We start from the raw sequence: 12,086 nt of genomic DNA, 5'->3' as shown, positions 1-12,086 counted from the left end.
TGTCAATTCGTTACCGATGAGCTTCCATCGTCAGCATCAACCTCTCTGGGGCCGTTTGAAAAATCTAGCACCTATGGGGGTTTCCCAACCTACACCAATAATGTTTTCTGTAGTAGTGATCTCCTCTTGTATTCTATCGTGTCAAACCGAATCTAAGGCTTCAATTAAATATCATTACTAACATCGCTGAAATACCACAGTAAACATGACCTGGCTAGCTAATAATAAGTCGGACAAGCTCTGAGAACCGAACGAAGTAACACTGAGGGGTTTGGTTGGTGACTAACTTTGCCACAACTAACCTTAGGTAAATTGTGGCATGGCACAAAAATGTGGCCATAAATGAGTAGGCCACAAGTGTGGCATGGTTTGAAAAAAAAAAGAGTGAATGACTGATGGGCCCAAAGTATAACAAAGTATGGCAAGCCTAAGTTGTGGTGGCGAAATAAACACCTACCTAACAATTGTGGCATGACTAAGATGTGGCTTAGCAAAGCGAAGTAGTGAACCAAAAGTACCGCAGTTCACACGAGCAACTGCGCCAGCGAACGGATCCATTGCGGCATTGCACAGACACCAAATCCCAAAGCAAGTAGACAGGCTCAAGGTCAATGAACAAACAAATATATAAACGCCCAATAGTTAAGGTTGCACCGTGATTGATGCCAGCACTCCAGATTAAGATGATAAAATGAACAAGAGAAATAGAACAGAAGAAATCAACTTCGCTCACTAGACGAGGCAGCATCTACGGCCATCTTAGCATGGAGAAATTTTACAACGATGCATGTTATATTGTCGGTGCTTCCACGGGCAAAAGCAATCTCTGCCAGCTTCCGGGCTGCGGCCTCAGGGCCCTCCTCCGCCTTTACAAATGCAACGGCATGCTGGAACAACCAAATTCATTATATCAGAACAAACTTGGGAATGAACAGGGAACAGCCCTTGGTTGCAATTATTCCTAGTTTAGGTAGAAGCAGAAAGAATGTTGATGAAAACACCAGTATACGCAACATTAGATATCAGTTATACAAGAAAGCAAACACATCAATCAACAGAGGATATGGAGGTTTTCAATCATAAAATGACCTGCATTGTCAAACTTATTGCTAGCTTACAAAGCAAATTTTCTCTAAATCTTTTCCATGCGAGCTTCCTAACTGGTTTCAGGAAATATCGGTAGAAAGGGTCCAATATGAATGGTTACTGTTTGGCAATAACTACAAACATGATTAAATCAACACTTTATATCCAGCAAAGCGATCCTTCTTTTAGCTATTGTTAACTGAACCAAAACAATAGTTACACCAGATATGCACTGCTTCAAAGAAGTGCATAAAACAGTGGTACAGACTCATAAAACAGTGCCACCCATTCATCTATTTTATATAATAGTATACGAAAGATAGAGCAGTGTGGATTTTACTTGCGTATATATACAGATGCTCATGAAGGGGAAAAACATATAATGTATCCAATTTGGCATAGGGCATGCTAACCTCATTGGACACCACATCCCACAGCCCATCACTAGCCAAAATCAGAAACTCCAAATCATCATCTATTTCTTGTTCCTGACAGAATTTTGCAGGTCATTATGTACTGTTTTAGTCCATGAGAAGTACATATATGAAATAAAATACCAGGTTCCATAGTAATATCATACTGTTCTATCTTTAACACGAACAGAACAGGAAGATCATAAACATTACAAGATTAGAATATCACCTGGACCTCAGGCTCAGCAACAACGAATCGCTTCAAGAAACGATTACCAAAAGCCCGAGACATTGCTAGTACACCACCAACCCTCCATGTCCCTGCAAAAAACCCATTTCTATTATCGGCTAAAACATCTTTCAGAAAATCATTTGCCATGCGCGTGTGATTGAATGTGGATAGGCAGAAAAAGCAAAAACTTCCACCCAGAGGCATAATACTTACCAGACCATGTCACAACCCCTCCAGCATTCTCAATCCGTTTCCGCTCATCTTTTCTATTTGGTTTGTGATCACTAGAGAGTGCAATAGCTGCAAAGAATAGATAAAAAAATGAGTAATTAAAAAAAAAGAGATTAAAAATGCTTTAACAGCATATCATAGGATGCATCTTGAAAGAAGGAAATCAGGAAAAAATGACATTAACAATTTAAAGGCATCCACCAAATTCTTTCAATAAATGAAAAGGCAAAGAAATGATGGCAAAAAAATATTTATTCAATTGCAGCTTCCTCAAGAAAGTATACTTGTACATCATTCACATACAGTTTCCAAAGATAACCGCCTATGTAAATCATAAACAAAAGGATTCTCTGTCATCACTTGCATTACACAAATCCACTTACGACATACATAATTCAACTCAGTATTGTCCAATAATAACCCCATTGTCATAAAGAAAGTACCATTTTCGAATAAAAGGATTTGAAACAAACAAGCATGATGATTTATTTTCCATCGAAACAAGGTTGACACCTACTTTGCTGTATTTATTTTCTGTATTCCTACTTCATCTGAAAAACAAAGTATTTCAATCATGTCACCATATTGATAAGTAATATATTCCACTATTCCAGACATGTTTTCTCTACCATCTTTGCCATCCCTCTTACAATGAAACCCTTTCCAATTAAAAAAAACAACAGGAATAATGGATTCATTGCAATTGTTAACATGTCCAACGCATGCCCATCACCATTAACTAGCACCAAGAACACATAGTCCTGAATTATGATATAATCCATGGTGAAAACTCCAATGCTGCTTTCACAAATGAGACATGCCCCTCAATGCTATTCAAGTATTAAGCATTATTATTAAGAAACAAATCTTGAGAAAAAAAAAAGCTTGCACTTGCACCTTTGCCAGCCTTTGACATCACAGTTCGTGAGTCACCAACATTTGCCACATAGATATGGTTACCAACGAAAATTGCTGTTGATGCAGTTGACCCATCCTCTCTATTAATATTAGTCTCAGCATCCAAGAAATCAGAGTCAGTTTTTCTGTAGGTCTCACCTGGGAAATACCATTTAGTTAGATCTGTTGATTAGCTACTAGAAGCACAAAATGATCTTGAAATAACGTTATCTGAACTAACATCATACTTATTGCTGATTTTGTATCAGTGATGAATGACGGATGTTTCAGAAGATTTTCAAATAAGTGCTTCTTTAAATGCTCAGCAGCATGTGAACCACCATGACCTATAATGATAAAGAATTTTAGTTTGAATGAATACATATATATTATGGTGTTTGAAAGGTAAATCTCTAACCATCAAATATTCCAAAGAGGTTTATTTGGTTATCATCAACTTTTGATGATTTTATGTCATAGAAGTCTTCCATGTTTGCTCTTCTCCCTCTAAAGCTTGAGTATCCACAACTCATTCTTCCATCATCACTGTAACCACAGATACTCACAGAGAGAAGAATTCAGAAAGTTAATAGACAAATAAATTGACTTATGCTGCCATGCACGCTCAAGTTTAAACAATCCATGTGATCAGGTGACAGGTGATAAGATCATCTCCAATTGATGCATAATTTTGCATGTGCTTGAGGTGCCACTGCCACTGTACCACATTGCTAGCATCTGTATCTAAATGCAATGTCATAAATGTGTTAGCTGTAAACACAAGTTTGGGTTCAGATAGACAGCTGCGTTAAGGTTAGCCAATCCAGTTATCTTAACCATAAACCAAGCGCAGTCAATCTTCAGAAGCTGCAAAACCTTAAGCAGACTGCGGCTAGAGAAGCCTTTTAAATAGCATAAACACTAAGTATTGAGATGCTAAAAGGCTAATGCCCACAGCTTCACTCAGAAGTGATAAACCCAGCACAAGCGCATAACCTAATGCTTATTTGTTCCACATGCGTGACGAAATCCCTAGGCATCAAAAAATCGTTTTATGTATTACTGCACATAAAACGCATAAATAAGTGGCAGGTAATGGGCCACTCATGATATATTTGTAGGTCCTAATATGTATGATGATTTATCATTCACGCTATGCGCGATGATTTTTGGGCCAGTGATAACTTCCATTCCACATTCCACAGACATGACTTCAATTAGTGACTTTTTAAAGCTTTTCATAATCTGATTTTTAAGCATTTGTGTTTTTCTTCTGATGTTATTCAGATAATAATATTATTGCAGAAATATAGGTCTTGATTCTCACTACTTAACGGTAACTCAAGCAGTTAATGGAACTAGTACATGGTATGTATCTTACAAACAAGCATCTAAGACTAACATCCCCATGTGGTATTAGACCTATTGGTGTACTAAGAATTACTCCCTCCATTTTTTTATATTTGATGCTCTTGACTTTTGAACATAAGTTTGACCATTCGTTTTATTCAAAAAAAATGTAATTATTTTGTTGTGATTTGTTTATCATTACAAGTACTCTAAGCATGACTCATATTTTTGCATAGTTGCGTAATTTTATTGAATAAGACGAATGGCCAAATGAATGCCTAAAAGTCAACACGGCAAACATTTATAAAAAATGGAGGGAGTATATATGCACGTGATCATGAACAATTATATCCTTTGGCCATTTTTTTCATTATAGGAATCAGTAAGTTTGTAGCTTTAAATTCAATGCAAGAGTTAGGAACTACATAGAAGAGTTATGATCTCATTGTGCTCAAGTTTCTCCAGCTTATAACCAAAGTGATAAGGATCAAAAGCTACGGGTTTCCCTGGTGAATGTATTACTTTAACCGTACCAACATGCCTGGATGCAACTGCATATATTATCAACAATCGAAGGAAGCCGTGCAAATGATAGGTCAGTTCCAATCAACAAACGGAAAAGCATCAGACCTAATTGTAAGTTGCTACTCCTACCCAACACCAATGAATACAAACAAATTACATGAATCTAGACGATTCCAATTTTGAAAAAATTAGACGTAAGTGTAAAAGTTTAACTTGCTACCACGCTAACGCAGACCCAAAATTATTTTAAACTAAAACGAACAGTAGGATAAACCACCCGGTAAGCTAGAGAACAGAACGCCGTGAAATGACAGGTTACCTCGTCCATCCGCCGCAAATGTACCTAGCCTCGTCATCCTCGTCGCTCCCCTTCGGAGGCCCCGTCGCCGTCGCCTCCGCCACGGTGGTCGCCTCCCCGACCTCCCTAGCGCCGGCCGCCACCGCCGCCTTGCCCCCCGCGCGGAACCTCCGGTGCTTCAGCGGGTGCCGCACGCCGAGCCTCTTGTCCCTGCCCGGCCTCGGAGGCCGCGCCGCCCTCGCTATCGCCGCCGCCGCAGCCGCCGCCTCTGCCTCCGCAGCAGGTGGGCACAGCGAGCTCGACCCCGCCTGATCCTCCTCCACGCCGCCACCGCCGTGCGCCGCCATCAGGATTCGCCCCCCCCCCCCCCCAACCCCGAGACCTAGCAGAAGAAGCAACAGAGAGAATCAAAACCTTCGCTCGTAACACATTCAAAAACACGCCACATCTCGGCGTGGGCACTGGGCAATGCGGGCGCGTACGGACCTTCGGGGGATCGGATCGGGGTGGGGCGGGAGACGAGGCGAGGCGGGCGGATCGGGAAGGGGAGAGGATCTAGAAGGTTCTAGATTCGCGCGTACAGGTGGGAGAGCTCATCTCTGAGCTGGACGCGGGGGAGGGAGGGATGGGAGCGAGACGAAGCGATTGCAAGCGAAGGGAGGAGACGAGACGAGGCTATAAAAGGGAGAAATAGCTTCTTTTTTTTTTCTTCGATTCAAGTTTCCTCATATTTGCCCCTTTTCTTTTCCTGGTGGGCTGGCCCAGGAAGATTTTGGTCACTGGATAGTGGGACCAGGTTATGTGGGCCCATTTGTCAGTGATGCGGGTGTTGGTGGGGGGACAATTCGAGTGCCGGGCGCCGCGGGGGTTTGACGGTTTGACCTGGTAGGGCTCGTGGAAGCGGCGGCTGGTCCCTGTCAGGTGGGCCCAACAGGACTCTACGATGGGATTTTTTCAGGATTGCTCGGCCCCGCAACTAATCACGCATGGGCTGGATTGACAGGCCTGTTCGGCCTTACCAATTCAATGGCAGAGCTTTTCTTTTTGAACATGGCATAGCTATTTCAAAACAAACAAACAAACAAAATTAAAAGATCAAAGAACCAGAAAAAAATCATGCGTACAACGAGAGCAAACGGGGGCAGCAAAACAAAATACGTTGCACTGCTACAATATATATGTCGTAAATGGTAATGGAAAATTCATTGCAATTGCACAAAAATAGATTTGTCACCTGTCGGCTGTCGGAGAATTTCAAATCTACATTTGTTCTAAAAGTAATTTTTTTTACAAAATTATAGATGTTTGATAAAATTATTGTAAAACTACATATTTAACAATAAATTCATCATAAAACTATAAATTTAAGGCTAAGTACCACAAACTACATATTTAATAATAAAATTATCATAAAACTACATTTTTATATAGAGCAAGGTTATTAATCTACTCATATTCTGATGGTGATAATAAAAGAGGTAATTATATTAAACAAAATAAAAATAAAAGATCGATATCTATTGTGTTTCACATAGCATGTATAGCAGATTTATATTTTAATACTTTCAGTACAATAAGTATTGGCAAACGCATGTCGGCATGTGACGTGAGAAAGGGATCCTACCAACTAAGGGAGTGCAAAATTTCTATTGATTTATACAACAACTAAGGGCAACCAATTTCAAATTTTTAAATTAGTTTATGGGTTTTTTTCCTCCATTTTCATCGCTAAGATTTGACCCTTAAGAGCATCACCAACCGTTATCTTATTTCCTTCCCAAAATTGATTTGGGGATTTTTACTTAAAAAATCGGATCCAACATATCCCCAAAGGCCTTACACTAGTTTTGGAGTTCTCATCCCCATATATTTTGTATTTTGGATTTGAGGGCGAGAGAGCGACTCCCAATCTCTAGTTTGCGCATTTCTCATGTGCTTCCCGCGTGAGCGGCGATCAATCTTTCTACGCGTGTGGAAGGAAAAAAAACAGAAATTTCTATTGGTAGTTTAACATAAGGCCCACTTTTAGATGTTGGGATTAAATTGAATTTAGCCTACGTCTTGGAGGGAGGAGATTTTCCACTTCCGATTTTCAATTTAGTAAACCTAAAATTTAAATTTTGGAGATAAATTATTGCTAATCTGTTGGTGATGCTATAAGACAACTAACAATATACGAAGTAAGTATTAACCATTAAAAATACTTTTTTATTTCTTTGATCATATATTTTTGGATAAAATTGTCTTTCAAAGTCTAGTAGTAACTAAAATATTTTAATGGTTTGAGATACGACTGTTAAACTGTAAAAAATAAATACAGCAACCACTTGTGATATTAAGGTTTAAACAACTAATGTCAGAAAACAGACTATAACGAACTAATAACCCAACAGTTTTAAAATTCTTTTTTTTTACTAAGGCCGATTCTTCTAATTAAATTTTTTACCGTGTTCCATAAAACATCATCATTGTCAAAGGATAATTATCTAAACTATCGAGGAGACATTTACTTGTTGTTTGCGTCTCACTTAAATAATTATTAAAAAAATCAACAAGATAAATTAATATGCGATAGACCACTCCACAAACATGCGATGTCAAATGTAACTTCAAAATGTTGCAAAGAAAAAACAAATTTGACCGTAGAAATATACGTTAACTAGTCGTAATTTGATTTTTTTTGTGTGTGAAAAGAAATCAATTTTAACTTATATGGCTGTAGAGTGATATATCACATTTAATACCTCTTCTTAAAATGTTTAATTTTTTATAACTATTAAATTTACCTGCAAATAAGAATGATGTCACGAGAAAATCACTCTCATCATCAAATCAAGGGAACCGTATGAAACACTGGCAAATGGCACGTGGCGTTGTGGCAGTGACTGAGCACCTAAATATCCAAAGCAAGAGGCCAGAGGCGTTGGAGAACAGAACAAAGGTGGAGACTGCGATTCACTTCCACTCCCTTCCCCACTGCCTTCCTCCTCTCACTCTCACTCCCCCTGCGACCGCCGCCGAGAGGCCATGGCGGAGCAAGCTCCACTGGCGCCGATGCCTCGAGTCAAGCTCGGCACCCGGGGCCTAGAGGTGAACATGCCCGCTTGCTCGATCGTCAATTCCTACTTCCCCGTATTTCCGTTCGTTCGGTTTGCGCTGAATCGGCCAGTGACAGTGAGTGTGAATCGATGGATGTTGAATTCGACGACCTTGCTGTAGGTGTCCAAGCTGGGGTTCGGGTGCATGGGGCTCACGGGCGCGTACAACTCGCCGCTCGACGACGACGCCGGCGCCGCCGTCATCGCGCACGCCTTCCGCCGCGGCGTCACCTTCTTCGACACCTCCGACGTCTACGGCCCCCTCGCCAACGAGATCCTCCTCGGCAAGGTCTGGTCGGGGCCCTTCCCTTCCTTCATCGTTCGTGGTTTCTTGTGGTTGGATTGGATGATGATGAGCTAACCCCATCGCCTTCGGATTTCCAGGCGCTGAAGCAGCTGCCGCGGGAGCAGGTGCAGGTGGCCACCAAGTTCGGGATTCGGCGGGGCGCCGACGGCGTGCGCGCCGTGTGCGGCCGGCCGGAGTACGTGCGCGCCTGCTGCGAGGCCAGCCTCGGCCGCCTCGGCGTCGACTACATCGACCTCTACTACCAGCACCGCGTCGACACCACCATCCCCATCGAGGACACGGTCTCTTGCTCCACCTCGCCCCCTTTCTTGATTTCTTTCTTCAGTTCTTTACCCTTCCTCACACACACCTTGTAAATTCTTGTATTGCCATTCGGGTTGGTGCTGAACTAGATTGGTGAGCTCAAGAAATTGGTGGAGGAGGGGAAGGTGAGGTACATTGGGCTATCGGAGGCGAGCCCTGACACCATCAGGCGAGCTCATGCCGTGCACCCAATCACTGCAGTTCAGATGGAGTGGTCTCTCTGGGCTCGTGACATTGAACCCGAAATTGTGCCGCTCTGCAGGTGAATTCCGCATCGCAGGTTTTACTAATGATTGATTGCTCATGCAAGTAAACTCATCGCAATCCATGGACTCCATTCCAGGGAGTTGGGCATTGGAATTGTTCCCTACAGCCCTATCGCCCGCGGGTTTTTCGGAGGGAGAGGAGTGACAGAACAATTGTCTGCTGAATCTAATTTGGTACACTCTACTCTAAGTGCCATTCCTTGATCTGCAGCATACAATTACTTTCAGTTACTTAGGTATGAACTTTGTTTTATTCTTTCCAGCAAGGACATCCACGATTTTCTGCTGAAAATTTGGAGAAGAATAAACAGCTTTATCTGAAAACGGAAGAGCTGGCCAAGAAGCACCAGTGCAGCCCTGCTCAGCTAGCTTTAGCTTGGGTTCTTCATCAAGGGGATGATGTGGTCCCAATACCAGGTGAGTGCTATAACCCCGTCCTGATGTAACTGATAGTGCACAATGCAGATCTATATGGCCAATGCTTTCTCCCTTTTCTTTTTTACCTTGAGATAAAGGGATTGATGGATATTCAAATCTCTTTCCTTGTTAGTGAAATGTGTAGTTCTGACAATAGAGCAAGATACACAAAGAGATAATATAATCGGATAAGCATGTAGTTTAATTGTGAATTTGTGATAGTGTTTTGTTCGGGGAAAAAAAACATGGCTGCGAAGCATTTCATGGTAACATTGAGGTTTCAATTGTGATATACTTGTAGTAGTTTATTTGGTTGTAAAACAAAGGAGAAACACCCCTCTTTTGCCTCACAGTTTGTGCTACATGATGTTAACTTCAAACTTGTAGTGATGCATCTTTTTTTACTAATCTATAGCCCAAAAAAAATTGTGGCTCCAAAAAATGGTATGATTCTACAATATTGTTCCTCTTAATGCTTGTTGTTACCTTCAACTCTTCAAGTCCCAAGCACGGACATAAGCAGCAAAGCTCGTTGTTTGTATGCTCTAATATGCCGTGATTGATCCATCACTGAGAAACAATTCGTTACATTTTCTCAGGAACAACCAAGATAAAAAACCTAGATGCCAACATTGACTCCTTAAAGGTGAACCTCACGGATGATGACCTGAAAGAGATCTCTAGCCAGGTACGCGAAGAAGATGTCGCTGGTGGAAGACAGTATACCTCATTTGCACATTACACCTGGAAGTATGCTGACACGCCAAAGAAGTAAAGCTAAAAAAATATTAGTATATCAAAGATATTGCCTGATTGCTATTCTCCCTGCGTATGTGCTGGATGGTGTTAAATGTATGCCTTGTGAATGCTCTCTGCGGTTCTAATAATGTACTGCCAATAACAAATTACTGCACTTCCACTCGCCTTTGAGAGCTTCACGAAACATATAAAACTTGCTTAAGCACAATTTTTATGTCTGCATTCTTTTAGTCCTTGTATAGACTGAAAGTGGAGTGTTCGTTGGTTTGGTGGCTAATTGGCTAATTCTGTCACACTTGTGGCAAGCAAATTTAACCAATTGAAACTGATTAATGCCATAATTGTGACACACCACACTTTTAAGTCAATGGCAATGCCTCTAGTTGCCACCATTGTGGCGAAATGCGGATGCCACACAAGCCCTTAAGGTATGGTTTATCGGTTGTATGTTCGCAACAAATTTGTGAGGCAAGCAGATGTATATGCACACTCTGAAAAATGGGTGTACATACACAGACGCGTATCAGTACATAAAAACAGTGATTTGTGAAGACGATGCCCTGGCCACTGGAGACTGAGGGAGCGTTTGGTTCCCTTGCCTAGCTAGACTTGCTAGGCAAAGGCAAACCAACTTATTGCCTGCTTGCTGGGTTTGCCGTACCCGTCCAATTGGTTCGTTTGCTTTTAGCATTCATCCATGACTGGAAAGATGGAGTGATTTATTAACAAGAAGATGGCAGCGAAATAGATACACGATCTGCTAGCCCGATAGTTCGGCAAGAATGGAGCCTGGTTGTTGAAGAAAGTCGCACATGTCTCGGAGGAAAATAAATTGCTTCGTCATATCGCTATTTTTTTCACGCGAGGAGTTTGCCGTCGGAGGCGAGCCGATTTGGCTCTCCCTTGTGAGCCAGCATTTTCTCGCCCCTGCGGGCCAGCTCACCCTCAAAAGTTAGGATTTTTTCACAATTCTAAACGCCTGGTCTTGCCTGGCTAGGCTAGGTTTGATCTAGTGCAAATCATAATTGGCGCGTACGCGCCCCCGCCCGGCGCGCACGCGCCGGCCCACACGTCCCATCGTCAGCCATTCTCAGCGCTTGTGCTGGCGAGACGCGCGTTTATTTTTTTTCGGAATTTTTTCTCTATACGTATAAAACTGATTCGGTTAGTTCTAGGTAATGATAATAATTAAGATAAGATTTGTCTTTTTTTGAAGATTATTTTAAGTAATAGATTGAAAAGAAATCTATACGTGAAGTCAAATTATGAAAACTTTCAATCCAGATTTGAAAACTTTCAACCTAGATTTGAAAACATTTTGAAGTTAAATTTTGAAAACTTTCAACTTTTCATCCCAAATTTAAAACTTTTCATCCTAGATTTGAAAACTTTCAAGCCATATTTGAAAACTTTCAACTCAAATATAAAAACTTTCAACTCAAATTTAAAAACTTTCAATACAAAATTTAAAAACTTTCAAGTCAAGATTTCAAAACTTTCAAGTCAAATTTGAAAACTTTTAACTCAAATTTAAAAACTTTCAATACAAAATTTAAAAACTTTCAAGTCAAAATAAAAAACTTTCCAATTCTACATTTGTAAAGAGGTGTGTAAAAGATTAAAAAAAATCGGAAAGAAACAGAGGAAAAAAACGCGCTCAGAGACAAAAAAAAAAAGGTGCGAACATGAAAAAAAACGCACGCCGTTTTTTTTACACGGTAAGCGCTAGGGTTAGTAGGAACGCGCGCGGCTTCCCGTTCTGTCGCGTGCGCGCGCAGTAGGAACACCCTTGATCTAGCCTTGGATCCAAACGCACCCTGAGATTTTCTCTAATGTACGGGTTGACTCGGACGCTTATATTTACGACTAATTATTATCCGTTTATTGTCACTTCGTCAATCCCA

The 12,086-nt window shown here is 41.1% G+C and overlaps 2 protein-coding genes across 3 annotated transcripts; one reads left to right on the top strand and one right to left on the bottom strand.

Annotated features, from left to right (window-relative positions):
* Window positions 1-602: 602 nt before the first annotated feature.
* Window positions 603-5,699, bottom strand: LOC9269413 (probable protein phosphatase 2C 7). Of its 2 annotated transcripts, none has more exons than NM_001424288.1 (9): window positions 5,519-5,699; window positions 5,054-5,414; window positions 3,278-3,405; window positions 3,108-3,206; window positions 2,860-3,018; window positions 1,945-2,031; window positions 1,729-1,820; window positions 1,500-1,574; window positions 603-887 (listed from the first exon to the last, which is right to left on the bottom strand). In NM_001424288.1, the coding sequence occupies exons 2-9, from the start codon at window positions 5,377-5,379 to the stop codon at window positions 720-722; spliced, it is 1,134 nt and encodes a 377-aa protein (NP_001411217.1). In that variant the 5' UTR covers window positions 5,380-5,414; window positions 5,519-5,699; the 3' UTR covers window positions 603-719. The 2 variants fall into 2 exon arrangements, 1 of the variants encoding a protein (NP_001411217.1); NR_188274.1 differs by having other exon boundaries at window positions 604-887; window positions 3,101-3,206; window positions 5,519-5,678.
* Window positions 5,700-7,957: 2,258 nt separating this feature from the next.
* Window positions 7,958-10,386, top strand: LOC4326612 (probable aldo-keto reductase 1). The gene is made up of 7 exons (NM_001424289.1): window positions 7,958-8,122; window positions 8,252-8,419; window positions 8,515-8,718; window positions 8,830-9,002; window positions 9,084-9,180; window positions 9,270-9,423; window positions 10,023-10,386. The coding sequence occupies exons 1-7, from the start codon at window positions 8,060-8,062 to the stop codon at window positions 10,196-10,198; spliced, it is 1,035 nt and encodes a 344-aa protein (NP_001411218.1). The 5' UTR covers window positions 7,958-8,059; the 3' UTR covers window positions 10,199-10,386.
* The last annotated feature ends 1,700 nt before the right edge of the window (window positions 10,387-12,086 follow it).

This window comes from Oryza sativa, chromosome 1, assembly GCF_034140825.1.
Source record: "Oryza sativa Japonica Group chromosome 1, ASM3414082v1".
Classification (NCBI taxonomy): Eukaryota; Viridiplantae; Streptophyta; class Magnoliopsida; order Poales; family Poaceae; genus Oryza; species Oryza sativa.
This window is presented reverse-complemented; position numbering and strand designations above follow the sequence as displayed.